Genomic DNA, 25637 nt, shown 5'->3' on the forward strand with positions numbered 1-25637 from the left:
GACAACACCTTCCAAACCCATGACTACTACCACCTAGAAGGACAAGGGCAGCAGATAGGTGGGAACGCCACTGCCTGGAAGTTCCCCTCCAAGTCACTCACCATCCTGACTTGGGAATATATCACCCTTCCTTCACTGTCACGGAGTCAAAATCCTGGAACTCCCTCCCTAACAGCACTGTGGGTGTACCTACACCACATGGACTGCAGCGGTTCAAGAGGGCAGCTCACCGCCACCTTCTTGAGGGCAACTAGGGCAATAAATTCTGGCCTGGCCAGTGATGCTCATATCCAAAGTATGAATTAAGAGAACCAAGAGTTTATGTTTGTTAACTTGTATCTTTAATAACAATGTCACAGGTTATTAGTACAATTATTTTGAAATGCAGATGCCACTTAGTGAACAGGTACCTTCTAATCCAAACACCGAGCAGTGCTCGATTCAAAGTTTTATACACAAAATACAAACACAGACAGCTTACTAAATGCTGAACTTCAAAGACAGACATCAGGTCTGGGGTCTTCATGAACAGACCGTGGTGAGTCTGTTTGACACCCAGAGACAGTGTGAATCCACCTATAAACAAAAGTCCAGATCCATTTTGATCATCTTTGGAATCGTGTGTCAGACAGATCGGGGCCGGATATAGGGGACTCATCCACAAGCTGGGTGGATGGTTGAGTCCATCTCGCCCACCTGTGAGTCCGATTTATACCAGGAAAGGTGGTCGCCTGTTAAAAGCACTGGCCTGGATCTTGAATCCGGCAGTGAAATGACAATATGGGGCCGGTGGCGAGTGCTAAGTTGCAAACTTAGAATTTCACTTGCAAGAGGGTTCCCCCACATCTCGCAGCATTCTCTAACATGGGCGTAAAGCACAGATCAACCGGGACAGTGAATGGAACCACCCCCACAGCTTGTGTCAAGACTTAAGCAGTTCGCAAGTACTGGGACAAACTTGCTCAGGTTAATTTTTAAGAAATCATGCATTGCAACATTTAAAACAGAAGAAATCTAGCTTTAAAAAAAAGTCAGGAATCTTTGAAACAGCTTTTTAAAAAAAAAGTCAGGTCACGTTGCAAGTTCAGGTAAATTTGAGGAAGTTGTGAAGTGTGTGTCTGGCGCGGGTTTCCAAAGCTGAAATCCCAGCTCTCATTATTAAGGTCTTGGCAGCATCAGTGGAGAAGAGCACAGTTGACGTTTCAAGCTTACCCAAGGGTCATGAGGACTCGAAACATCAACTGTGCTCTTCTCCGCCGATGCTGCCAGACCTGCTGAGTTTTTCCAGGTATTTCTGTTTCTGTTTTTGTTTTTTGGATTTCCAGTTCTTTGCTTTTATCTCATTATTAAGGGTCGGTGAACTGAATGTGTCAGCCCTTTTGCTCACCTGGAAACATCAGCCTCGGGATGTTCTGGCAAAACAAAAAACACTTCATCGGTCACTGATTCCAGCTGTCATTCTAACATTTTCATCTGGAGGTGGACAGCTGGCACTGGTGAAGCTTCCTGGACAGCGAGGAGCAGCCCATCTGTACCATCCAGATTTATGCACCACAATGTGGACATTGCCGGCCCCTACCCGCCCCGCCACAGGACGATGATGGTGATCGCCGAGAGCTTCACCCGCTGCCAAGAGCAGAGCAAAATCCAGACCTTCGGTGCTTTCTGGTCAACTGCACCCGGTACATCATTTCACATTTGAATGAATCTTTCAAATTAATATTAAGCTGAAGAAAGGAATGGAAGATTGAGGGAGAAATTACTGTTAGTTTTGGGCTGAGTATTTTCACTAGACACCGGCGGGGTGGGTGGGGGGAGAGAGCTCACCTTGCCCAACCTCGCAATTCTACCATGGGATCCGCGGGGGCAGACTCAGGTTTAATGGCTCATCTGAAGGACAGCACATCAGATGCTGCAGCGTTTCCCTCACTGGAGGGGTTTATTGCTCAAACTCTAAACCATTGGGAGGAAAGTAAACATTTGGCCGAGTTTGGGGAACAGGGCAGGTCTCATGACATTGAAAAATCGGCCAGGCCCAGAGCAAACCAATTTCACCCAAACCTGAGTCAGTCCAAGAAAGGAGGGAGTAATTAGGGAGGGAGGAATTAGGGAGGGAGGGAGGGAGGGAGAAATTAGGGAGGGAGGGAATCGTAGTGAGCAATCCTTTCCCCGTCTTCCTTTATGCCAATGCAGTCTGCCCCCTGCCCCTCTCTCAGTGTTGAATAACGCCAAGTACAAGAGAGAAACGTCTACTCCCAATGCTTTGGGATAACTCTGGGAGTAAATTAGCGTCTGTTTGGGTCTTGTGACTTTAAGAGGTTGACATTATCATCATCCCACAACACACAGCGATGGCATCACATGCAATGGCCTGGACAATGCGTTTTGGACTATTTCAGTTTATGTGTGAGGGTGTTTGACGAAGGAATTAACATTTTCCCAGGCTGAGAGAGATTGAAGAAAGGGTAGATCGGCTCCTCGAAGCTGCCAGTGAAAGTGTGGAGGTGGGAATGGGTGGCCATATCGCAGAAAAGGACCTGCCTAGCGTGGCAGTTGATGTATATTCCAATCTTCTGGACTTTCTTTTCGAGGGAGATTTCCAAGGGGCTGGTGTCGTTTGCCCAGTATTTTCGCCCGTCGTGCCCAATCGTCCAGTATCCGTTTTCAGGGCTCAAAGCTGGCTCGCCCTCCCTGACCATCGTCTTCCTCGCTACTCCCAGGTCCCAGGCGGACTGACTGTTCACTTCCACCACCCAGAAGTGCTTCCCGCTGGTGAAGTCTTTATTTCCCAGCACGGATAACCTGGACACATCAGCGGGAACATTTACTTCTGCAGGGTAGCTCACGGTATCGGAAGATACTTGGAGGATCGGATTCGCAGTGTCACTGTCCAGGGTGAAGTCAACTAAAAAGGATGAAAAAGCAAGGGACAGGTTTAACACCCCAGACACTGGACAGGGTTTAGTGCTGTTTAAAAGGGAGGCTAACAACACAAGCCAGGATATTAAAAGGAGAGGGAACTGCGGCCAAACATTACACACTTGTCTAACCGGCATTTTGAACAGTGGCTCTGGGGCCTCATTATATGGGTTTTGTGGGTCACATGTGGGTTGGACAAGCCTGATATTTTACATTCAAGAGGAAGCTGCTTAAACACATTGGGGAAAAATGAATAGAATGATATGATGATGGGGTGAGACGAAGAGGGTCGAGGAGGTTTGTGTAGAGCTAAACACCAGCACAGGTTAGTTGGGGTGAATGGCCTGTAAGCCAATGTGTTATTTGTTTGCTTTTTAATGTATTAATCACTTTTAACCATGTAACAGATTCTCTGTTTCTCCTGTATTGATGAATGTAGACTGGTGGCTTGGTAGCCCTGTATATGCTGAGTCTGTCTCATGTGGTAAACATTGAACATCAAAGAGAAGCAGTACACTGGGGACACAAAGAGCTGCATTGTGGGTGCAACGCAGGGTGGGTAAATTAGAGATGACACAGCCTCGCCAGAATTAACAAGGTCTGTAAAATGAATTAAATTGGACAGGAGAACTGGCCTCGAACTGTGAGAAAGATTGACCACCTTTTGTGCTCATCAGACATAATGAAGGCGTCTGTCTGGACCAGCCTGAGGGCTGGTAACAGCTGTGATGATGGGTGTTTTTATTTATAATTTTCGGATTACGGTGGGATTCTGTAAAGGATTCTGTGTGTATGTGTGTCCATGTGTGTGTGTCCATCCGTGTCAGTGTGTGTGTCCGTGTCCATGATTCATTAAACTGGGGGAGGTTAATAGAGACAGCTTGTTTATGAAAACCAAGAGATAGAAAGGTAAAGGTGTTCGGCTCATGCATTTGTAATGAGGGTTTATGGTATATTTGAGTTACAAGTAAATAGGCTGAATTTAAAATTTCATTATAAGTGGGGACTTGGCTTTTCAGCTGTTGAATTGCAAAAGGGAAGTGACAAGGAACTTTTACAAATTACAAAGATTTCATTAGGTAAACAGGGGAAGATATATTAAATTTTATTGACCCGAAAGTAGAGGTAATAGGAAAACTTAACAGATTTTTATATTTGGAGAAGTTGAGGACAAGGGAATTTAAGATGAAAGGGATAAAGATATTTAAGATAAGATGTTTAGCCAAGTTGGTGTGACTATGTGGGGAAATGTCCTGAAGATCACATCTGTGTGCTGAGAAGGTGTGAAAGTTTTGAATATGAAGCAGTCACCCAGTTTCAAGCCAGAAAAGTCTCGGTTTTCAAAAAGCAATTTGATTCTGAACCTTCTTTTTGGATTTTCACATCTGAGTGGAAGTGTTTGAGGAGTCAGTGTGGTATACCATTATGAAAGTGACAGCAATTCTTTGCTTTGGGTAATATTACTTGATTTTCATGGTTTAAAAATCTATGTGGGTATTTTGGGGCTTATTCTGTAATTGTGTAACTTTAATCTTATGTGCTTAAGATTTTTTTCTTTCTAATAAATCTTTTAACTTTTAAAATCCTAATGGTGTTACTGAAGTCCTATGCTTTTGGGGTCAGTAGCTTTACCTCCTCATTTTCAAAAAAAACAGCTTTATGATCAGTAAGACAGGTTTCCCCCTGGGATCTGGCTTGCTCAGCGTTAACATCTGCTGTGGTCGTAACACAGTGTAAGAGATGACAAAGTGGAATTCTTCAGGCCTTGTGAGACGCTCAGGACATAAAGACAGGGGAAATGACACTGATGGAATTGAAAACCAATTTTATGAGCTAAAAACAGATATTACCTTATATGCCACAGAACTCAGAGACTTCACTGCTGTAGTGGGTAAAATAGTTTGGTCAGCCTCTCTGAAGTCATGTACGGAGACCTTATCAACAGACTGACCATTGAGACGAACTCCAGCCCACCAGGCTACTAAGTAACCAGTATTGAGAGTATGTACTATTGCTTAGTATTATTAATAAAGGTACTGCATTAATGGAACAATATCCAAGTTGTGTGCGATTGATACCCAGAGTAGAGGCAAGAACTTTTAGATCAGGTAGAGGGTCTTATGAGCCTGATTCTGTGTTGTAAAATTCTCTGTAAAAATATGGGCACTGCAAAGGTGATATTTCCTTAAAGGGGAGAGTAACCATGGCTAGATAATAACAAATTAAAAGGGAGAGTAACTCCACTGCTAGGTACCATCACTGCCATCAAAGGTTATTTCAAAAAATAAAAGCTCATGCTGTAGTGGTAACATATTGGGATGAGTAGAAGGTTGACTGGCTAACAGGAAACAGAGAGTTGGCATAAATGGGTCTTTTTCTGGTTGGCAAGATGTAACGAGTGGTGTGCCACAGGCATCAGTGCTGAGGCCTCAACATTTTAAAATTTATATGAATGACCTGGATGAAGGGACCCAAGGTATAGTTGCTAAATTTACTACTGATGATACAAAGAAAGGTAGGGAAGTAAATTGTGAAGAGTACATAAGGAGGCTACAAAGGGATATAGTTAAGTTAGGAAATTGGGAAAAGATCTGGGAAATGGAGTATAATGTGGGAAAATGTGAAATGATTCATTATGGCAGTTAGAATAAAAAACAAGCATATTATCTAAATGGTGAGAGATTGCAGAGCTCTGAAATGCAGAGGGATCTGGATGTCCTAGTGAATAAATCGCAAAAGTTTGGAGTGAAGGTACAAGAAGTAATTAGGAAAACTAATAGAATATTTTCATTTATTGTGAGGGGAACTGAATACAAAAGTAGAGAGGTTATACTTCAGTTATACAGGGCATTGGCGAGACCACATCTGGAGTGCTATGTACAGTGTTGGTCACCTTATTTAAAGAAAGATGTAAGTGTGTTGAAAGCAGTTCAGGGAAGGTTTGGATTGGGCGGGTTGTCCAGAGGAAAGGCTGAACAGGCTAGGCTCATATTAGCTGGAGTTTAGAAGAGTAAGAGGCGACTTGATTGAAACATATAAGATCCTGAGGGGTCTTGGCAGGCTGGATGTGGAGAGGACGATTCATCTTGTGAGACAATCTAGAAATAGGGGTCACTGTTTATAGATAAGGGGTCACCCATTTAAGACAGAGATGAGGAGAAATATTTTCTCAGAGGGTGGTGAGATTTTGGAACTCTCTTCCTCAAAAGGTGGTGGAAACAGAGTCTTTGAATATTTTTAAGGCAGAGCGAGATAGATTCTTGATAAGCAAGGGGGTGAAAGATTATCGGAGCTAGGTGGGAATGTGGAGTTGAGGTTAAAAATCAGGTCAGCCATGGTCTTATTGAATGGTGGAGCAGGCTCGAGGGGCCGAGTGGCCTACTCCTGCTCCTAATTCGTTTGTTCTCAAGGGGGGATTTGATAAACATGTTCAGGAGCTTTAATAGCTCCTCCTTATTAATTTTTGTTGCTGTCCCTCCTGTCACTGGGAACAGAGGACACAGATTGATGATTATTGGTTAAAAAACAAGAGGGGGATAAAACATTGAAAAAAAAACGCAGCAATCAAACAAGGACAAAAAAGGGCAAAATTTACAGGGTTATGGGGAAAGAGAAGGGAAGTGGGAACAATTGAACAGCTCTTTCAAAGAGTCGGCACAAATTCAATGGGCTGAATGGCCTCCTCCTGTGCTGTAAGATTCTATGATACTAAAAGGTGATGCCAATTCCACCTGTGCACACTCTCTCTCGCACACGCACTCATGCACGCACAACTCAATAAGGAATCACTTGTGAGGTACAAATCTTACCTGCAGCATCAATCATCCTCTTTAAGGCTGAAAAGATAAAAAGAATGAAATTAACTTGTCTTCAAATAATTCATTGTACGTTTTATATTCAGTTATTAGGAAATATCTAAAAGAGAAACTTTTTCTGAAGATTTAGAGTGAGAGATAGAGTGACAGCGAGCTGTCCTCTGGGCAAAGCAGAGTTTAGCTACTGATATTGACAGCTTTAGATTCTGGCTTCATATGTTAGCAACAATATCACAATGGGGAGATGATCCCCTCAACACTATCTTCTGAATGACCTTCCCAAATCCGCACTCTCTATCACCTAGAAGGACAAGGGCAGCAGATAGATGGGAACACCACCACCTGCAAGTTCCCCTCCAAGCCACATACCACTCTGACTTGGAAATATATCACTGTTCCTTCCCTGTCGCTGGGTCGAAATCCTGGAACTTACTTCCTAACAGCACTAGTGGGTGTACCTACACCACATGGACTGCAGCGGTTCAAGAAGGCAGCTCACCACCACCTTCTCAAGAGCAATTAGGGATGGGCAATGAGTGCTGGTCTAGCTAGCGACGCCCACATCCTGAGAGTGAATAAATAATATCCTGAGTCTTACCTGTTTCAGGGATGTGGCGAATATTGGCTAAAAGGGAAAAGACATCTTTTAGTGAACAGCTTTACATAGATGACAGTCATGGAGATTTATATCGAGCATGTTTTCATCATTGAGCATAAACCCGAGGAGATCACAACTGGAATACCCGTGGTCTGTGAATCCACAGGCAATGTCATACAATATAAATGACTTTAAACCATTACAGAAACACTGTGGGGCATCTACACTCACCAATTACATCCCTTTATTGCTGATTCTTATTCCTCTGCCTCCTATTAGGAGAGACAGGGAGGGTCTTTTTGAAAAAAAGCTTTTTAAAAAAGGTGACCTGATGGAGGGATTTAAAATTTCAAACAGTGTTCGAGAGGGTGGACATGGAGAAGTTGCCACTTGTGGGTGAGATGGAGATCTCTCGGGTCTTGTTAAACTAGGGGTATCAGCGATATGGAACAAAGGTAGGTAATTGGAGATCTGCCATCATCTCATTGAATGGTGCAGCAGGCTCGAGGGGCTGAACGGCCACCTCATGTTTGTACACGTTACAGTGTGGTATTCAGACACACTCCCTCAATGTAGAATCGCACTGACACACACCCACACAGATACACGCCCTCACAGATACCCACACACAGACACACCCACACAGATACACCCATGCAGACATGCACACATGCGCGGATACGCATGGACAGACATGCACCCTTGGACACACACCCACAGATACACACATACGGACACACCCAAACTGACCCACACAGGTACACAGGCGCACACACACCCACACAGATACATGCTTACACAGATACACACACATACATACACACTGACACACACCCACACACACATATACACACTGACACACACCCACACAAATGCACACACATGTTCACACCCCCACACAAATACACAGATGTGCGCACACACTGACACACCCACACAAACGCATATACACGGACACACACCCACAAAAACGCAAACACCCACACAGATGCGCGCGCACACCGACGCACACCCACAGATGCGCGCGCACACCGACGCACACCCACACAGATGCGCGCGCACACCCATACAGATGCGCGCGCACACCCACACAGATGCGCGCGCACACCCACACAGATGCGCGCGCACACCCACACAGATGCGCGCGCACACCCACACAGATGCGCGCGCACACCCACACAGATGCGCGCGCACACCGACGCACACCCACACAGATGCGCGCGCACACCGACGCACACCCACACAGATGCGCGCGCACACCCACACAGATGCGCGCGCACACCGACGCACACCCACACAGATGCGCGCGCACACCCACACAGATGCGCGCGCACACCGACGCACACCCACACAGATGCGCGCGCACACCCACACAGATGCGCGCGCACACCGACGCACACCCACACAGATGCGCACGCACACCCACACAGATGCGCGCGCACACCCACAGATGCGCGCGCACACCCACACAGATGCGCGCGCACACCGACGCACACCCACACAGATGCGCGCGCACACCGACGCACACCCACACAGATGCGCGCGCACACCGACGCACACCCACACAGATGCGCGCGCACACCGACGCACACCCACACAGATGCGCACGCACACCGACGCACACCCACACAGATGCGCGCGCACACCGACGCACACCCACACAGATGCGCGCGCACACCGACACACACCCACACAGATGCACATACACGGGCGGACACCCACACACAGATGGACACACACCCACACAGGTACGTGCACACACGCCCACACACCCACACAGATGGCAACACACGCCCACACACCCACACAGATGGCAACACACGCCCACACACCCACACAGATGCGCACACACGCCCACACACACGGACACAAACCCACACACACGGACACAAACCCACACACACGGACACAAACCCACACACACGGACACAAACCCACACAGATGCGTGCAGATGCACAAACACGGACACACACCCACACAGATGCATACAACCACACGTACACACACCCTCTAGCAAAGTACAGACTCAGAACCCACAAGATAACAAATAAAACAGGATGTACCCTGAAATCAAGGTTTCACTTTTTCCTGCTGCCATTAAGGAATTGTCTTAATAAACTAGTCAACCTCCTGTAGTATTGAATTCACGATTGAAGTGTGGCCTTCAGGTGATGTGGGGTTAGAGAATATGTACAATGGGATCAGGGCACACAGGCAGAATTCAATCGTCTTTTTGAAGCCATCCCCATGTATAATTGAAACCCTCTATTGATCCAGTCACATTGTGACCACACCCTCCAGTCAGTGCTGTGCCTCCACTGGTGAGAGAGTGTAATTACAGCCTGACTGCTGATTCAGGCAATCGGTCTTAATCATTGATAAAAACAAAAAACTACTGCGGATGCTGGAAATCCAAAACAAAAACAGAATTACCTGGAAAAACTCAGCAGGTCTGGCAGCATCGGCGGAGAAGAGGGTCATGAGGACTCGAAACGTCAACTCTTTTCTTCTCCGCCGATGCTGCCAGACCTGCTGAGTTTTTCCAGGTAATTCTGTTTTTGTTTCGGTCTTAATCATTGTTGGTTAAGGGATAAATATTGGCCAGGACACCAGGGAGAACTCCCCACTCCTCTCTTCTTCAGTGGAATGAGATCTCATACATCCCGGAGGGGGCAAACAGGTCTTCAGTTTAATGTCTCACCCAAAAGAAGCTATAACCACAGTGCCATCTTACCTAGCTTGGCCTGGAGACTTTCTGGGCAAGAAGGAGAGAAAAAACAAAATTACTCAGCAGCAGAGCCACATATATCTTTTCTACATCCCCCTTAGCCAATGCAATGAACAGTCTCATTCATTTACAAACTTACAGCTAGGGACAAGTATTTCCCCTTAACAGCAGGTTGGAGCCCATATGGCGTGACCACCATCTACTGGTCCAGTAGCATACAACACACAATGATCACATGACAAATAACTCAGAATTGATAGGCTTAGAGCATGTCAGCTGACATCCAGAAGGGTGTTTAAACAGTGGAGTAGGAATGGGAAGATGTAAAGAAAGAGTTTTCCAAACTCAGGATGTTCCAAAGCACTTTACAGCCAATGTAGACCCCTCGGGCTCACAATGAATGTCTGCATTGAATACTAAATGTATTATAATTGTACTGAAGCACTTCAGAGCGCGACATGTCGTATATCGATAACTCCAATACCATTGCACTGTCTGACCGTCTGTAATGACCATGTTGAAATGACTGTAATATTCATTGATTGTATTGAATCACCTCGTGATCCATGTGTAAAAGTTGAACCTGATTGCATTTTTTGTGATGGTTGTTTAGAAATCTTTTGTAAATGTTCTTTCAGATATTTTATAAATAAAGTATATTTTCACAAAGAAACAAACTTTACGGCCAATGAATTGAGGCGTCTCAGAAAGGAACATGCTGAACAAAGGAAAGTTGAATTCTATTGCATCTTATGTAATTTTTCAGTTTGAAACGTTTTGGCCTCCAGCTGTATGCCTGATGTGGAAAATATATTGTTAAGATCAAGAGTGGAGGATACTGCACAGAGACGGGAGGGGAGGATACTGCACACAGACAAGACGAACATTCTGAAATTTTCAAGTTGAGATGGTCTGTAATGTACTTTTACAAATAAAGTAATATTTTTGGGGGAAAAAAAACTTTACAGCCAATTAAGTACTTTTTGAGGCACAGACACTGTTGTACTGTCGGAAACACGGCAGCCAATTTGCACACAGCAAGCTCCCACAAACAGCGACGTGATGATATCTCAGGTACCCTGCTTTAATCAATGTTGGTCATGGGGTAAATACTGGCCAGCACACTGCAGGGAGAACTTCCTGCACACACTCCAAATAGGCGCCATTGGTGGGGGTGGGGGGGGGGTCTGTCATATCCACCGGAGAGGGCAGAAGGGGCCTCGGTTTAATACCTCAACAGAAAGACGGCGCCTCTGACAGTGCAGCACTGAAGAGTGTCGGCCTGGGTGATGTGCTCAAGTCTCTGGAGTGGGACTTGAACCCGGAACCTTCCGGACTCGGGGGCACGAGTGGTACCCACTGAGCCTGGCCTGACACCATGCCTCCCCCAGGTGCTGCTATAGGCCCAGGTGCAGGAACAGGGACTGCCTGCCAAAAGAGGTAAGCGTGCTGGCCACAGTGATGTTGAGTTTGAAGGGGGTGGGTGTTGCAGACAGCCTGTGCTCCCTGGCAGAATAAGCGTCACTACGTGTGAAGGTATTTGCACAGATAGAGACTCCACTCTGTTCCCCATTTGATGGAGATCGGGGGAATTCTCGGCTGGGCAAGGCTGAGCACAATACAGAAAGACAAACCCCCTCCCACGTTTATGATAATCCTTTAGCATGAGTTCTTACCAAACTTCATTGTGAGCTCCTCTGAAAGGAAAAGAAAGAATAAAATTAACATAAAACCTGCAGAAACCATTTCTCCAATTTGACTCTTGCATACTTTATGGGGTGAAGGAATTCAGGAACTCCCCCGAAGTCTTAAGCCCAGAGATCGCAAGAGAAGATTTTACACGAAAGGAAGAGCCGTTCCAATCCCAGCGTGTGCACTCTCGCTCTCTCTCTCTCTGGGTGACCCTTCCTCAGTGCCATCCTCCCACCCATCTGACCCATAACCCTTATACTCTCATTGTGTGAATCTTCCCCTCAGTACCATCCTCAGGCTTTCACTGTCTGTCTGCAGCTCCAGCTGTCTGTCTGTGACTCCACCTGTCTGTCTGCGGCTCCCGGCTCCACCTCTGCCTGTCTGTCTGCGGCTCCAGCTCCGCCTGCCTGTCTCTGTCTGTCTGTGGCTCCAGCTCCGTTTGTCCGTCTGTGGTTCTGGCTCCATCTGTTCATCCTCAGATCCCGCTCCGTCTGTCTGTGGCTCTGGCTCCCTGTCTCTGTCTGTCAGGCTCTCTCTTGCTCTCACTCTCTCTCTCCCACCTTGTTCCAGGTCTCAGAAATCCCCAGCCCTGTCTTTAGAACATTCTGGAAATATTTACTCACGGTTCTGCTTCAACTCTTGCGAATATGCTAAAATACAAAAAGAGAGTCCAAAATCACTCAAGATACACAATTCATTCAAGCCCAACTATTTTGTTGCTGATTCAAGTGCTTGTGATTCCAGCGAAAGCAGCATTTTCCATATTTTTGGCCGCCCCTGTTGAATATCCTCCCCAGATCAAACTTGCATCAGTCTGAGGGCAAAACACCAGCTGCCTAGTCCCAATATCAAGATACAAGCTCAGTCTCAGAACAAAGTGCCTGACCAACTGCCTAGTGCCAGAGGGGGAAAGGCCACTGTCTGACCCACTGACCCACCCAGTCCCAGAGGGGGAAAGGACAGTGTCTGACCCACTGACCCACCCAGTCCCAGAGGGGGAAAGGACAGTGTCTGACCCACTGTCCCACCCAGTCCCAGAGGGGGAAAGGACAGTGTCTGACCCACTGTCTCACCCAGTCCCAGAGGGGGAAAGGACAGTGTCTGACCCACTGTCCCACCCAGTCCCAGAGGGGGAAAGGGCAGTGTCTGACCCACTGTCCCACCCAGTCCCAGAGGGGGAAAGGGCAGTGTCTGTCCCACTGTCCCACCCAGTCCCAGAGGGGGAAAGGACAGTGTCTGTCCCACTGACCCACCCAGTCCCAGAGGGGGAAAGGACAGTGTCTGACCTACTGTCCCACCCAGTCCCAGAGGGGGAAAGGGAAGTGTCTGTCCCACTGTCCCACCCAGTCCCAGAGGGGGAAAGGACAGTGTCTGACTCACTGTCTCACCCAGTCCCAGAGGGGGAAAGGACAGTGTCTGACCCACTGTCCCACCCAGTCCCAGAGGGGGAAAGGGCAGTGTCTGACCCACTGTCCCACCCAGTCCCAGAGGGGGAAAGGGCAGTGTCTGTCCCACTGTCCCACCCAGTCCCAGAGGGGGAAAGGACGGTGTCTGTCCCACTGACCCACCCAGTCCCAGAGGGGGAAAGGACAGTGTCTGACCTACTGTCCCACCCAGTCCCAGAGGGGGAAAGGACGGTGTCTGATCCACTGTCCCACCCAGTCCCAGAGGGGAAAAGGACAGTGTCTCGACCTCCCAAGGTTGCGAACAGCTGTACAGAAATGAAAGTGTTTGTTTTTCTCTCACCTGCAGTTTTTGGCCTCTTTGCTAGATCTGAAAGAGAAGAGAGAGAATCACCAACATCTGAAATTGTATGTAAACTATTGAAAGCATTTGCTGATCTACAATCTCTTCCACCATGACAGCGCTCACAGAAGAGTACTGAGGCCAAAATGTAACTTGACCCACAGCCTTGGGTTTGTATGTGTCTACACATGGCAAATGATCAGCAGCCTGACAGGTATTCAGGATCCAGATGGCACTCAGGACCTCCCCCAAGCCCCTTAGACTCTCGGGGCTGTACAGGGAGATGAAGGATGGTTAGGGGAAGTGAGATGGAGGGAGACCGAGTTCATTAAAAGGGGGAGTGGGAGTTGAGTGTTGAAGGAGGCACGCAGCAGGGGATTATGGGATTATTTAATCTGAGATAAAAACATAAAACTGCGGATGCTGGAAATCCAAAACAAAAACAGAAACAGAAATACCTGGAAAAACTCAGCAGGTCCGGCAGCATCGGCGGAGAAGAGCACAGTTGACGTTTCGAGTCCTCATGACCCCTCAGGGGGTCAACTGTGCTCTTCTCCGCCGATGCTGCCAGACCTGCTGATTATTTAATCTCTTCTGGTCTTCCACCCTATAACGGACCTTCTCTTTGGTACCTTCTACCCCAGGATTTGCTTAAAACCCGTTACAGGTACATGCCTCAAGGGCAGTTAGGAAATGCCTTGCCAGTGACGTTCGCGTTCCACGACGGGATTTTAAAAATACCTCAACAATTTCCCCCAGTTCTGATGAAGGGTCGCCGAGCAGAAACACGGGCCTGAATTTTACCCTCGTCGGGCGCGTGCGATCGGTGGGCCTTTGGCCCCCGCCCCCGATCGGCTCCCCGACCACGATTTCACGCTGCCTGGCCAACTGACAGCCAGCCGGAGTGAAACGCATGCTGATAAGCATGGCGCTGCCGGGGGGGAGGGGGCGGGAAGAGGGCGGGCGATGATGTCACTGCGGGCCCAGGGCGAGCGCAGCGAGACAGCCCCTCCCCCGAAGGCGGAGAGCTGCCTCAGGGAGCCGCAGACCTGCAAATAATGAAATAACGGTGTAAAAAGCTGCAAACAAAGATGTCCGTGCGTCACAACCAAGTACCCGAAGGCACACCTCGGAAAAGCTGCTGTCCCCGGAGATACCTCTCTCCTTTCTTTCCTTTGAAGAGGGAGATTGCATCCCGCCCTTGGATGAGGTTTCCCGAAAAGCGTAAAGGCCGCTCGGCCAGTTCGCCTGTCCGCCAGCCGGAAGGAAAATTCCGAAGGCGCTTGCCCCACTAACGGGCAGAACTGCCCTCTTGATTGTCGGCGGACGGGCTTCCTTCTTTCCGTTTGCACGCGCCCGCCAAGCGAAATATCGCTCGAGTGCACGATAATGTCGGGGCACCTTCCCGCGCGGTTTTACGCCCAATCGGGTGGGGCACACGCCCGACTATGGGACCTAATCCCTGTTTCTCCCACCTCAGATGCTGCCTAACCTGCTGAGTATTTCCCATTTCCAGTTCCCATGCCCAGTTTCTGCAGTGTTTGCTTTTGATTCTAAATTCTCATTGGGTCAGTTGTTAGGATATACATTTGCCCAAGATTCACTCTCAGGACGTGGGCTTCGCTGGCTGGGCCAGCATTTACTGCCCATCCCTAACTGCCCTTGAGAAGGTGGTGCTGAGCTGCCTTCTTGAACCGCTGCAGTCCATGTGGTGTAGGTACACCCACAGTGCCGTTAGGAAGGGAGTTCCAGGATTTTGACCCAGCGACAGTGAAGGAACGGCGATATATTTCCAAGTCAGGATGGTGAGTGGCTTGGAGGGGAACCTCCAAGCGGTGGCGTTCCCATCTATCTGCTGCCCTTGTCCTTCTCGGTGGTAGAGGTTGTGGATTTGGGGCTTTTTCATTGTGGGACAACCTAACTCAACCAAGGAATCGCCAATTGGTATCCTGCCACACAACCAAGAGCTCGTACCTCGGACATGTCTCTGTTGCTTCCTGAAGAATAGGAGTAGGCCGACGATGAGGGCGAGGATGGTGAAGAAGATCAGGAGGAAGGCATAAAGCCAGCTGGAGGTCTTGGGATAGAATTCAGCTACAGGGGAGGGGAAGCAGAAAGAAATTATTTCAAAAATAAACACACCAACACCCACCAAGCCTCGTCCCCTTCTGCCTCTCCCTTGGACGCTGTCACCCTCTGGTGAACAGGGTTGCTAGAGCAATGATTGTTCCTCAGTTACCAGCTTGCTGACTCACAGTCAGTTCCTCTCCTTGGGTATTTATATGTAATGTAGCGAAACATCCCAGGGTGCTTCACAGGAAGGATCCAAATTTGTCGCCCATAAGGTGACATCAGGTCAGATGGTCAAAGAGGGAGTGTTTAAGGAGTGTCTTAAAGGAGGAAAGGGAGGCAGGGAGATGGAGAGGTTTAGGCTGGGGGGCGGGTGGGGGGGAATTCCAGAGCTTTGGGCCTAGGCAGCTGAAAGCACAGCCACCAATGGTGGAGGTGGGAGGGCAGGATGGGGGTGGGTGGCAAGGCCATGACTCAGCAAACAGGTCACCCGAGAAGAACTTTGTCACAAAGGATTGTAGCGTGGCAGGGAGGGTGGTGGGGGGAGAGAAAAAGAGAGAGAGGGTCAGAGAAGGATTGAAGTTCGCACCAGAGTGAAAGCGAGCTTAAGCCTGTTGTGCCACCCGTCCAGCTCTGTCTTGTTAAAGGATGGATAATGTTGCGTGGGACCTTCCGCATTGGAGCGTGAGATCTCTGGACGTTGGCTGGAGGTGATGCCCAATGAACCAAGGTGGTGTACAATAGGCATACAAGCGGGCACACAAACGGGCTTGCACACATGGGTTCACAAGTGGACACATACACACACACACACACACACACACACAGGCACAAATGCAGAGGCACAATTGTCACTGACCTGGGACATAGAACAAGGCACTGGCTGTCTTGTTCAACCCCACACTTCGCAGTAGACAGTTAAAGGTGTTCCCAGAGTCACTCGTCACATCGATGAAGCTCTTCACTTTGATGAAGGATTTGGGATTCTTAATCATTATCGGTTGGCTCTGCTGGGCTAGGGCCTTACCATCCTCATACCTCCACTCCACCGTCGGTTCAGGAAACCACTGCTGGGACTCGCACAGCAGCTGAATTCCACTCCCCGTGTACTTGGCCAAGTTGATCGACGGCATTTCTCCTAAACCTGCCAATATAATTGGGCCCAGTTATTAAAACCACACAGCACCACATGCGGTTACAGGAGAGAAGCTCTCAGACAGACAGTCAGCCCTGGCTTAAAGGGTAGCACTCTCGCCCTCTGAATCCAGAGGGTCGCAGGTTCAAGTCCCACTTCAGGGGCTTGAACACAAGTTCCAGGTCTTACTACAATGTACAGGGCATTGGTGAGACCACACCTAGCACTGAGCACAGTTTTGGCTCCATACTTAAGGAGGGACATACTTGGGAAGCAATTCAGAAAAGGTTTGCTAGGCTGATTCCTGGGATGAGAGGGGTTGTCCCATCAGGAAAGGTTTAGCAGGTTGGGCCTATACTCATTGGAGTTTAGAAGAATGAGAGGTGTGCTTATTGAAACATGTAAGATTCTGAGGGGACTTGATGGAGTAGACGCTGAGAGGGTGTTTCACCTCTTGGGAGATATCTAGAACTAGGGGCCACAGTTTTAAAAGAAGAGGTCTCCCATTTAAATCAGGGATGAGGAGAATTTTTTTCTCTCAGAGGGCGTTTGGAATTCTCTTCCCCAGCGAGGGGAAGCTGGGTCATTGAATATATTCAAGGCTAAGTTCGATAAGAATTTTGATTGGCAAAGGAGTCAAGGGTTGGGTGGGGGTGGGGAGTGGTGGAGGGGTAGGCAAAAAAGTGAATTTATGGCCATAATCAGATCAGCCATGATCTTATCAAATGGCGAAGCGAGCTCGAGGGGCCAAATGGCCTACTTCTGCTCCTATTTCTTATGATCTTAGATCGACACTCCCAGCGCGGCACCGAAGGGGTGCTGCAGAGTCAGAGATGCCGTCTTCGGGTGAGAAATTAAACCGAGGCTCCACCTGTCCTCACAGGTGGGAGAAGAGCCGGGGGGTCCTCCCCACTGTCCTGGGCCAATATTTATCACTCAAAACACATCACTAAACAAAAGAAAACCCAGATTATTTCATCAGTTCTGATGAAGAGTCATACGGACTCGAGATGCCAGCTGTATCCCTTTCCGCAGATGTTGTCAGACCTGCTGAGTTTCTCCAGCTATTTTCGTTTTTGTTTCAGATTTCCGGCACCCGCAGTATTTTGCTTTTACCAGATTATTTCATCATTTTTTTTTTTGCCGTTTGTGGGATCTTAGCTATGTGCAATGTTTCCTACAACAGTGGTTACACTTCAGAAGTATTTCATTGGCTGTAAAGCCCTTTGGGACAAGCTGAGGTGGTGGAAGAAGCTATGGAAATGCAAGACCTTTCTGTTAGAGAATAAGGCAGACCAGAGGCGAATAAAAAAATCAGGGAGAAGCTATTTAAAACCAGCAGTTTTGCTCCTCTGCATGGGCTTGGTTGATAAATGCAGTGAGAATCTTGCAAAGAGGCAGAAGCATTTACGCAGCAAGGTGCCCTGAAGGGACAAAGATGCACTGAGGAAATAAGTGCTGCGATAAACCATTCCAGGGATTAGGCTTCATGTACAAAGTTTCTGCCTCCAATATTGGGTGGAGGGTGAATGCGGGATGCTGGGGGAGGTGGTTGGTAGGGGGGCAGGGGCAGGGTCAGAGTTGGTTGAAAGTAAGGCGCTACACAAATGCTCATGACAGAAAGGAGAAGAAAAATCTTAAATTTCTGTGAGGCTTTTCGCCACCTCAGTGCCATGCTGCTAATGACGTGCAGCCACTGCTGTAACACGGGAGACGCACTCTCAAAAGGAGATAGGGAGCTGAGATTCACAGCCGGGAGCTCCAAAACACGATGGTCAAAAGGTTCGGGGGGAACAGGGGGCCTGAGGGTGCGACAAGGAGGAGGGTGTTGCAGCCCCTGCTCGATGCTGAGCGATTAAATCACGTGTCCAAACTCACTGCGCTGGAAGCCAAAAATCTCTCAATCTTCGTCTATCTGTGCTGTCAGACTGACTCTTTACACAGAACGTGGAGCACAGAAACAGGCCACTCGGCCCAGCAGCTCCATACTAGCATTTACACTCCACACAAGTCTCCTCCCGGCCTACTTCATCTCATCTCATCCTATCAGCAAAGGTAGGGGAAAAGAAACAAATTTGGAGTAGGCTCTGAAGGGAATTAGCAAAGCAAATGGGGTCTTGGGCTTCACCATCAGAGGCACTGTCTTAAAAAGCAGGGAAGGTATTCTGAACCTTTATAGAGCTCTTGTTAGGCCTACAACTAGAGTGTAGTATCCAGTTCTGGTCACCACACTGGAGGAAAGAAGTGAGGGTCCTTGAGAGGGTGCAGAGGAGATTTACCAGAATGGCTCCAGGGATAGTGGGGGGTGGTGGTGCGGTGGTTACTTACAGGGTTAGGTTGAAAGGGCTGGGGTTGTTCTCCTTGGCGCAAAGGAGACTGAGGGGAGATTTGATAGAGGTGCACGAGATTATGACAGGTTTGGATAAGGTAGGCAAGGAGAAACTGTTCCCATTACGCAGCAAGTGATAATGAGCTGGAACTCGCTGCCTACAAGGGCGGTGGGAGTGAAGACAGAATCACAGAGTGCAGAAGAGGCCCATCGAGTCTGCACTGACACTGAGAAACACCTGACCTACCTACCTAATCCCATTTACCAGCACTTGGCCCATAGCCTTGAATGTTATGACGTGCCAAGTGCTCATCCGGGTACTTTTTAAAGGATGTGAGGCAACCCGCCTCCACCACCCTCCCAGACCATCACTACCCTCTGGGTAAAATAGTTTTTCCTCACATCCCCCCTAAACCTCCTGCCCCTCACCTTGAACTTATGCCCCCTTGTGACTGACCCTTCAACTAAGGGAAACAGCTGCTCCCTGTCCACCCTGTCCATGCCCCTCATAATCTTGTACACCTCGATCAGGTCGCCCCTCAGTCTTCTCTGCTCCAACAAAAACAACCCAACCTCTCTTCATAACTTAAATGTTTCATCCCAGGCAACATCCTGGTGAATCTCCTCTGCAGCCCCTCCAGTGCAATCACATCCTTCCCATAATGTGGCGACCAGAACTGTGCACAGTGCTCCAGCTGTGGCCTCACCAAGGTTCTATACAACTCCAACATGACCTCCCTACTTTTGTAATCTATGCCTCGATTGATAAAGGCAAGTGTCCCATGTGCCTTTTTCACCACCCCACTAACATGCCCCTCCACCTTCAGAGATCTATGGACACACACACGCCAAGGTCCCTTTGTTCCTCAGAACGTCCTACTGTCATGCCGTTCATTGAATACTTCCTTGTCAAATTACTCCTTCCAAAGTGTATCACCTCACACTTTTCAGGGTTAATTTCCATCTGCCACTTATCTGCCCATTTGACCAACCCGTCTATATCTTCCTGTATCCCCAGACACTCAACCTCACTGTGAACCACCCGGCCAACCTTTGCGTGAAACATTTCAAAAGGGAATTGGGTGAGCACTTGAGGGAGATGAACTTGCAGGGCTCCAAGGATAGAGTGGGGGGGAAGAATGGGACTGACTATACTGAACCAGCATGGACTCGATGGGCTGAAAGGTCTCCTCCCCTGCTGCAAATGACTCTATAGATTCGTCAGACTGATTTTATACAACTCTTAAAAAATAAAATCCAAACCCAGCGGTGGCTGTTCATTCCTGGGGGAATAGAACAGAAATGCGGAGAGGTTATGTTCATTTAATATTGAGCTTCAGTGAGGCTACGCATGGAGAAATAGTTCTGGTCTCCTTATTATACAAAAAAGAGAGATGTAAGGGATTAGAGAAGGTAAAATAGACTTACTGGAAGGACACCAGAAGCAAGAGGTTATAAATATCAGGAAAGATTGAACAGGTTGGGGGTCTTTAGAAAGAGAAGGCTGAGGGGTTACCTGATAAAGGTCTTTAAGGTTATGAACAGGTTTGCTCAGGTATATGTAAAGAAGAACGCTCCATTTGCAAGATCGCCCGAAATAAGGGACCATAAACATAACAGAGTCACTAAGGAATGCAATCAAGAATTCAGGGAAACCTCTTTACCCAGAGAGTGATGAGAATGTGGAACTCACGACCACAGGGAGTAGCTGAGGTGAACAGTGTAGAAACTCCTCAAGGAGAAAAAGTTGAAAGGAGCTTCAATCGAAGCGTCCAAAACCATGGAGGCTTTCAAGAGTGCATTTCAATTTCACAAGAAACCACTTCCAGTGGGAGAAGGGTTTGTTTTTTATTCATTCGCGGGGTGTGGGCTTCACTGGCTGGGCCAGCATTTATTGCCGTCCCTAATTGCCCTTGAGAAGATGGTGCTGAGCTGCCTTCTTGAACCGCTGCAGTTCATATGGTGTAGGTACACCCACAGTGCTGTGAGGAAGGGAGTTCCAGGATTTTGACTCCGCGTCAGTGAAGGAGCGGTGATATATTTCCAAGTTAGGATGGTGAGTGACTTGGAGGGGAACTTCCAGGTGATGGTGTTCCCATCTATTTGCTGTCCTTGCCCTTCTACGGGGTAGTGGTCATGGGTTTGGAAGGTGCTGTCTAAGGATCCTTGGTGAATTCCTGCAGTGCATCTTGTAGATGGGACACACTGCTGCTACTGTGTGTCGGTGGTGGAGGGAGTGAATGTTTGTGGATGTGGTGCCAAGCAAGTGGACTGCTTTGTCCTGGATAGTGTCAAGTTTCTTGAGTGTTACAAGAGCTGCACTCATCCAGGCAAGTGGGGAGTATTCCATCACACTCCTGACTTGTGTCTTGTAGATGGTGGACAGGCTTTGGGGAGTCAGGAGGTGAGTTACCTGTTGCAGAATTCCTAGCCTCTGACCTGCTCCTGTAGCCATAGTATATATATGGCTAATCCAATTCAGTTTCTGGCCAATGGTAACCCCCAGGATGTTGATAGTGGGGGATTCAGCGATGGTAATGCCATTGAACGTCAAGGGACGATGGTTACATTCTCTCTTGTTGGAGATGGTCAATGCCTGGCACTTGTGTGGCATGAATGTTACTTGCCACTTGTCAGCCCAACCCTGGATATTGTCCAGATCTTGCTGCATTTGGACATGGACTGCTTCAGTATCTGAGGAGTCACGAGTGGTGCTGAACCTTGTGCAAAGATCAGCAAACATCCCAACTTCTGACCTTATGATGGAAGGAAGGTCATTGATGAGGCAGCCAAAGATGGTTGGGCCGAGGACACTACCCTGAGGAACTCCTGCAGTGATGTCCTGGAGCTGAGATGACTGATCTCCAACAACCACAACTAGGTATGACTCCAACCAGTGGAGAGGTTTCTCCCGATTCCCATTGACTTCAGTTTTGCTGGGGCTCCTTGATGCCACATTCGGTCAAATGCAACCTTGATGTCAAGGGCAGTCACTCTTACTTCACCTCAGTAACCAGAGGACACAGGCCTCAGGTGAGTGGCAAAAGAGACAGAAGAGACACAAGGAGACAATTAATGAAACAGTGAGTTGCTGTGATCTGGAATGCAATGACTGAATTAGTGGTGGATGCTGTTTCAGTAGTAACATTCAAAAGGGAATTGGATAAGTACTTGAAGAGAAAATATTCGCAGGGTTACAGGGAAAGAGAAGGGAGAGTTGGACCAAAAACAGAAAATGCTGGAAAAATGCAGCAGGTCTGGCAGCAAATATGGAGACAGAGAAACTGAGTTAACCTTTCGAGTCCATATGACTCTTCTTCGGAGCTGGACAGAAGTAGAAACGTGACGGGCTTTATATGTTGGAAAGTGAGGGAGTGGAGCAGGGGGAGCAAAATAGAAGGTCAGGGATTGGTTAGAGGTCAGGAGAAAGATTAAATGACAAACTTGTAATGGAACATGAGCTGGATGAAGTGAAGAGCTCCTACCAAAGGGACAGCACAGATATGATGGGCTGAATGGCCTTCATGTTGTGTCATTCTGCAATTCCATGCCAGGGCTCAACAAAGGGAGCCACCAACCACCACACACCTCTTTCCCCCCCCACCAAAAAAAAACCCCCACTGAACCACTGAAGCCTCCCCTGCCACACTCCTGTACCTCTCAAATTTTCATTTTGGGGTCACACAAAGCCTGAGACATTTAAGTGGGGTCACAGTGGGGAAGGGGAAAACTGCTCTGTGTCTTTAAGGGGAAACTGGGGAAACACAAGATGGAGAAAGAATGAGAAGATATTAATAGGGTGAGACGGGATAGGAGGAAGTTTGGCCTGGAACATAAATGCCAAGATAGTCCTGATGGGCTGAATAACTTGTGTCTGTGCTTCAAATATCTGTAGTAGTAAAAAAAAAGAAAGCACTTACAGGACCATAGTTCATTCTCATGGCCAAAGATACGCAGGGAATCAATGCCAAAAAGTACTTACTCGCCACATTCAGTCTGACCATTGCACTTTCCATTTCCATGTTCCGCAAATCCACAAAACACTCATAATCGCCCTCGTCCGCCAGCTCGACCTTTGTTAGCTTCAGGGACACATTGCCCTTCTTGAATTCGCTGGCAAAGAGTTGGGTCCTGTCCTTGTATCTGGGGTCCTGCCCAGTGTTCTCATCCTGCCCAAACCTGTAGAGGTGGATCAGTGCATTTCCCTTGGTCCAGCGGATCTCCAAGTCCATGACTGGCACTGTGAGGATTAGTTGGCATTCCAGCACTGCTGTGGTGTCAATCTCAACCAAGATCGGGTATTGCCAGCAAGAGATTTGGAACTCCCCTGAGGAAGGAAGGAAAACTTCAGTGACTGGGGGAGGGGAAGAGAGAGGGAGGAGGTGGTAGCGGAGGGAGCGGTTGCCTCAGGATTCTCGCTGAGCTACATTAAAACGGGTTTCCAAGAAATAAAGTATCTGGCAAACTGCTATTTACGAACTGTACATCGATGTATGTAACATGAAGGGAGATTTAGTGGACTGGTACAAGGGGTGACGATTTCATTAAGGTGGAGAGAATGCAGAAGCTGGGGTTCTTCTCCACAGAGAAAAGAAGGTGGTGGTGGTGGGGGTAGAGATTTGATAGAGGTGTTCAAAATTACAAGGGGGGTTTGATAAAGTCAATAAGGAGAAACTGTTGCCACTGGCCGGTTTGGGGTGGTGGGGGGGGGGTGGCGATAACCAGAGGATTGTCCACATAGGCTTTTGAGTTCAATTCTCTGGAGTGGGACTCGAACCCACTTCAGATTCAGACTGAAGGGAATTGGCAAATGAACCATTCTCTTATCACCCCTGTGCTCACTCACCTACATCAGCTCCTGCTCGAGCAACGTACAAACAACATGCGAATTAGGTGCAGGAGTAGACCACTCGCCATTCAATAAGATCATGGCTGATCTGAATGTAACCTCAACCCCACGTCCCTGCCTACCCCTGATAACCTTTCGCCCCCTTGTTAATCAAAAATCTATCTCGCTCTGCCTTAAAAATATTCAAAGTGTTCAGTGTCTTGATTTTAAAATTCTCATCCTTGTTTTCAAATACCTCCATGACCTAGTCTTCCACCGCCCCCCCATCTCTGTAATCTCCTCTTGTCCCACAACCCTCTGAGATATCTCCGCTCCTCTAATTCTGGCCTCTTGTGCACCCCAATTGGTGGCCGTGCCTTCAGCTGTCTCAGCACTAAGCTCTGGAGTTCGCTCCCTACACCTCTCCACCTCACTTTCCTCCTTTAAGATACTCCTTCAAACCCACCTCTTTAACTAAGCATTTGGCCATCTGACATAATAACTCCTTACTTGGCTCGGTGTCATACTTTGTCTTATAATGTTCCCGGGAAGCGCCAGTGAAGGTGCTATATAAATATAAGTTGTTGCTGTACAAGCAGATTCATTATAAAACAGTCAAAAGATGGATGGGATAAATAGAGGTTTTCCAAGTTGCACATGGCAAAGAAATAGCTTGCAGGGTGTGTGGAGAAAGATAGGTGGGCTGCTGGTGAACAAGAGCGGGTGTTGGGGGGTGCGGGCAATGATTGCTGAAGGGAGCTGCAAGACCTCCGTGACTCAACAGTGAACAGACTTGCCCACGAGATCGAGTTGGACATGAGTCACCACAGCACAGAAGGAGGCCATTTAGCCCACTGGACCCATGCCAGCTCTCTGTAGAGCAGCTGCCGGCATGTGCCGCGAAGCTGCCTGGATAATTAACTAACACTATTTGTAACTTTTAATTCCAGCCCATCCCCACCCCACCATCCCCCAAACACAGTAACCCCCTGCCTGCATCAATACGAAGCGAGGGGATTGATACATATTTCAGCAGGTGCTTTCTCTCACCTGTCAGTGCAGAATGGATCCTGAGGAGGAGAATTAGAGACAGGGCCCAGGGCCCCATCCTCGAGAACATCCCGAGCGAAACTCCGAAGCCTGTCTGTGTGGGCCCTGAAAGACAAGAGGTTTTGTTAGGGTTTGACACTTCATGGAATTATATAAAATTTGCAATACCGAAACAGCCTGCTTCACCCTGTGATAGCAAGTTTCACTTTCTCATAACTCTCTGGGTAAATAAGTTTCTCCTGAATTCCCAACTGGTTTTATTAGTGAATATCTTTTTATTTATTAATTAATGGGGTGTGGACATCACTGACAAGGCCAGAATAACTGCCCATCCCTAACTGCCCCTTGAGAAGGTGGTGGTGAGCTGCCTTCTTGAACCGCTGCAGTCCCTGTGGTGTAGGTACACCCACAGTGCTGTTAGGGAGGGAGTTCCAGGATTTTAACCCAGCGACAGTGTAGGAATGGTGAAATATTTCCAAGTCAGGGTGGTTGAGTAGGCTTGGAGGGGATGTTCCCATGCATCTGCTGCCCTTGCCCTTCTAGGTGGTAGAGATCGCGGGTTTGGAATGCACTGTGGAAGGAGTTGCTGCACAGTAGCTTATGTTCATGACCAATAAGATTTATGACACTCCAATTCATTTCACTTTTGTAAAGTCAGTTCATGCTCACCTGTCCCAGTCCTATTATTGACCGCTGCACAGGAACCTCCCATTTCTCCAGTTAAGA

The 25637-nt window shown here is 48.0% G+C and overlaps 1 protein-coding gene across 1 annotated transcript in view; it reads right to left on the reverse strand.

Moving 5' to 3' along the window:
- Positions 1–318: 318 nt before the first annotated feature.
- The window catches only part of LOC144695623 (butyrophilin subfamily 1 member A1-like), a 29109-nt gene continuing 3790 nt past the window's right edge, over positions 319–25637 (reverse strand). Inside the window, exons 2-12 of the mRNA XM_078566521.1 lie at positions 24912–25016; positions 23016–23360; positions 16429–16713; positions 15474–15593; positions 13500–13526; positions 12377–12403; positions 11738–11758; positions 10068–10088; positions 7333–7359; positions 6729–6755; positions 319–2905 (exon numbers count right to left, since the gene is read on the reverse strand). Coding sequence (XP_078422647.1) covers positions 2391–2905; positions 6729–6755; positions 7333–7359; positions 10068–10088; positions 11738–11758; positions 12377–12403; positions 13500–13526; positions 15474–15593; positions 16429–16713; positions 23016–23360; positions 24912–24981 — 1485 coding nt within the window. The 5' untranslated portion in view covers positions 24982–25016 and the 3' untranslated portion in view covers positions 319–2390. The remainder of the gene's footprint in view (positions 2906–6728; positions 6756–7332; positions 7360–10067; positions 10089–11737; positions 11759–12376; positions 12404–13499; positions 13527–15473; positions 15594–16428; positions 16714–23015; positions 23361–24911; positions 25017–25637) is intronic.

This window comes from Cetorhinus maximus, chromosome 21 (genome assembly GCF_964194155.1).
Source record: "Cetorhinus maximus chromosome 21, sCetMax3.hap1.1, whole genome shotgun sequence".
NCBI lineage: Eukaryota > Metazoa > Chordata > Chondrichthyes > Lamniformes > Cetorhinidae > Cetorhinus > Cetorhinus maximus.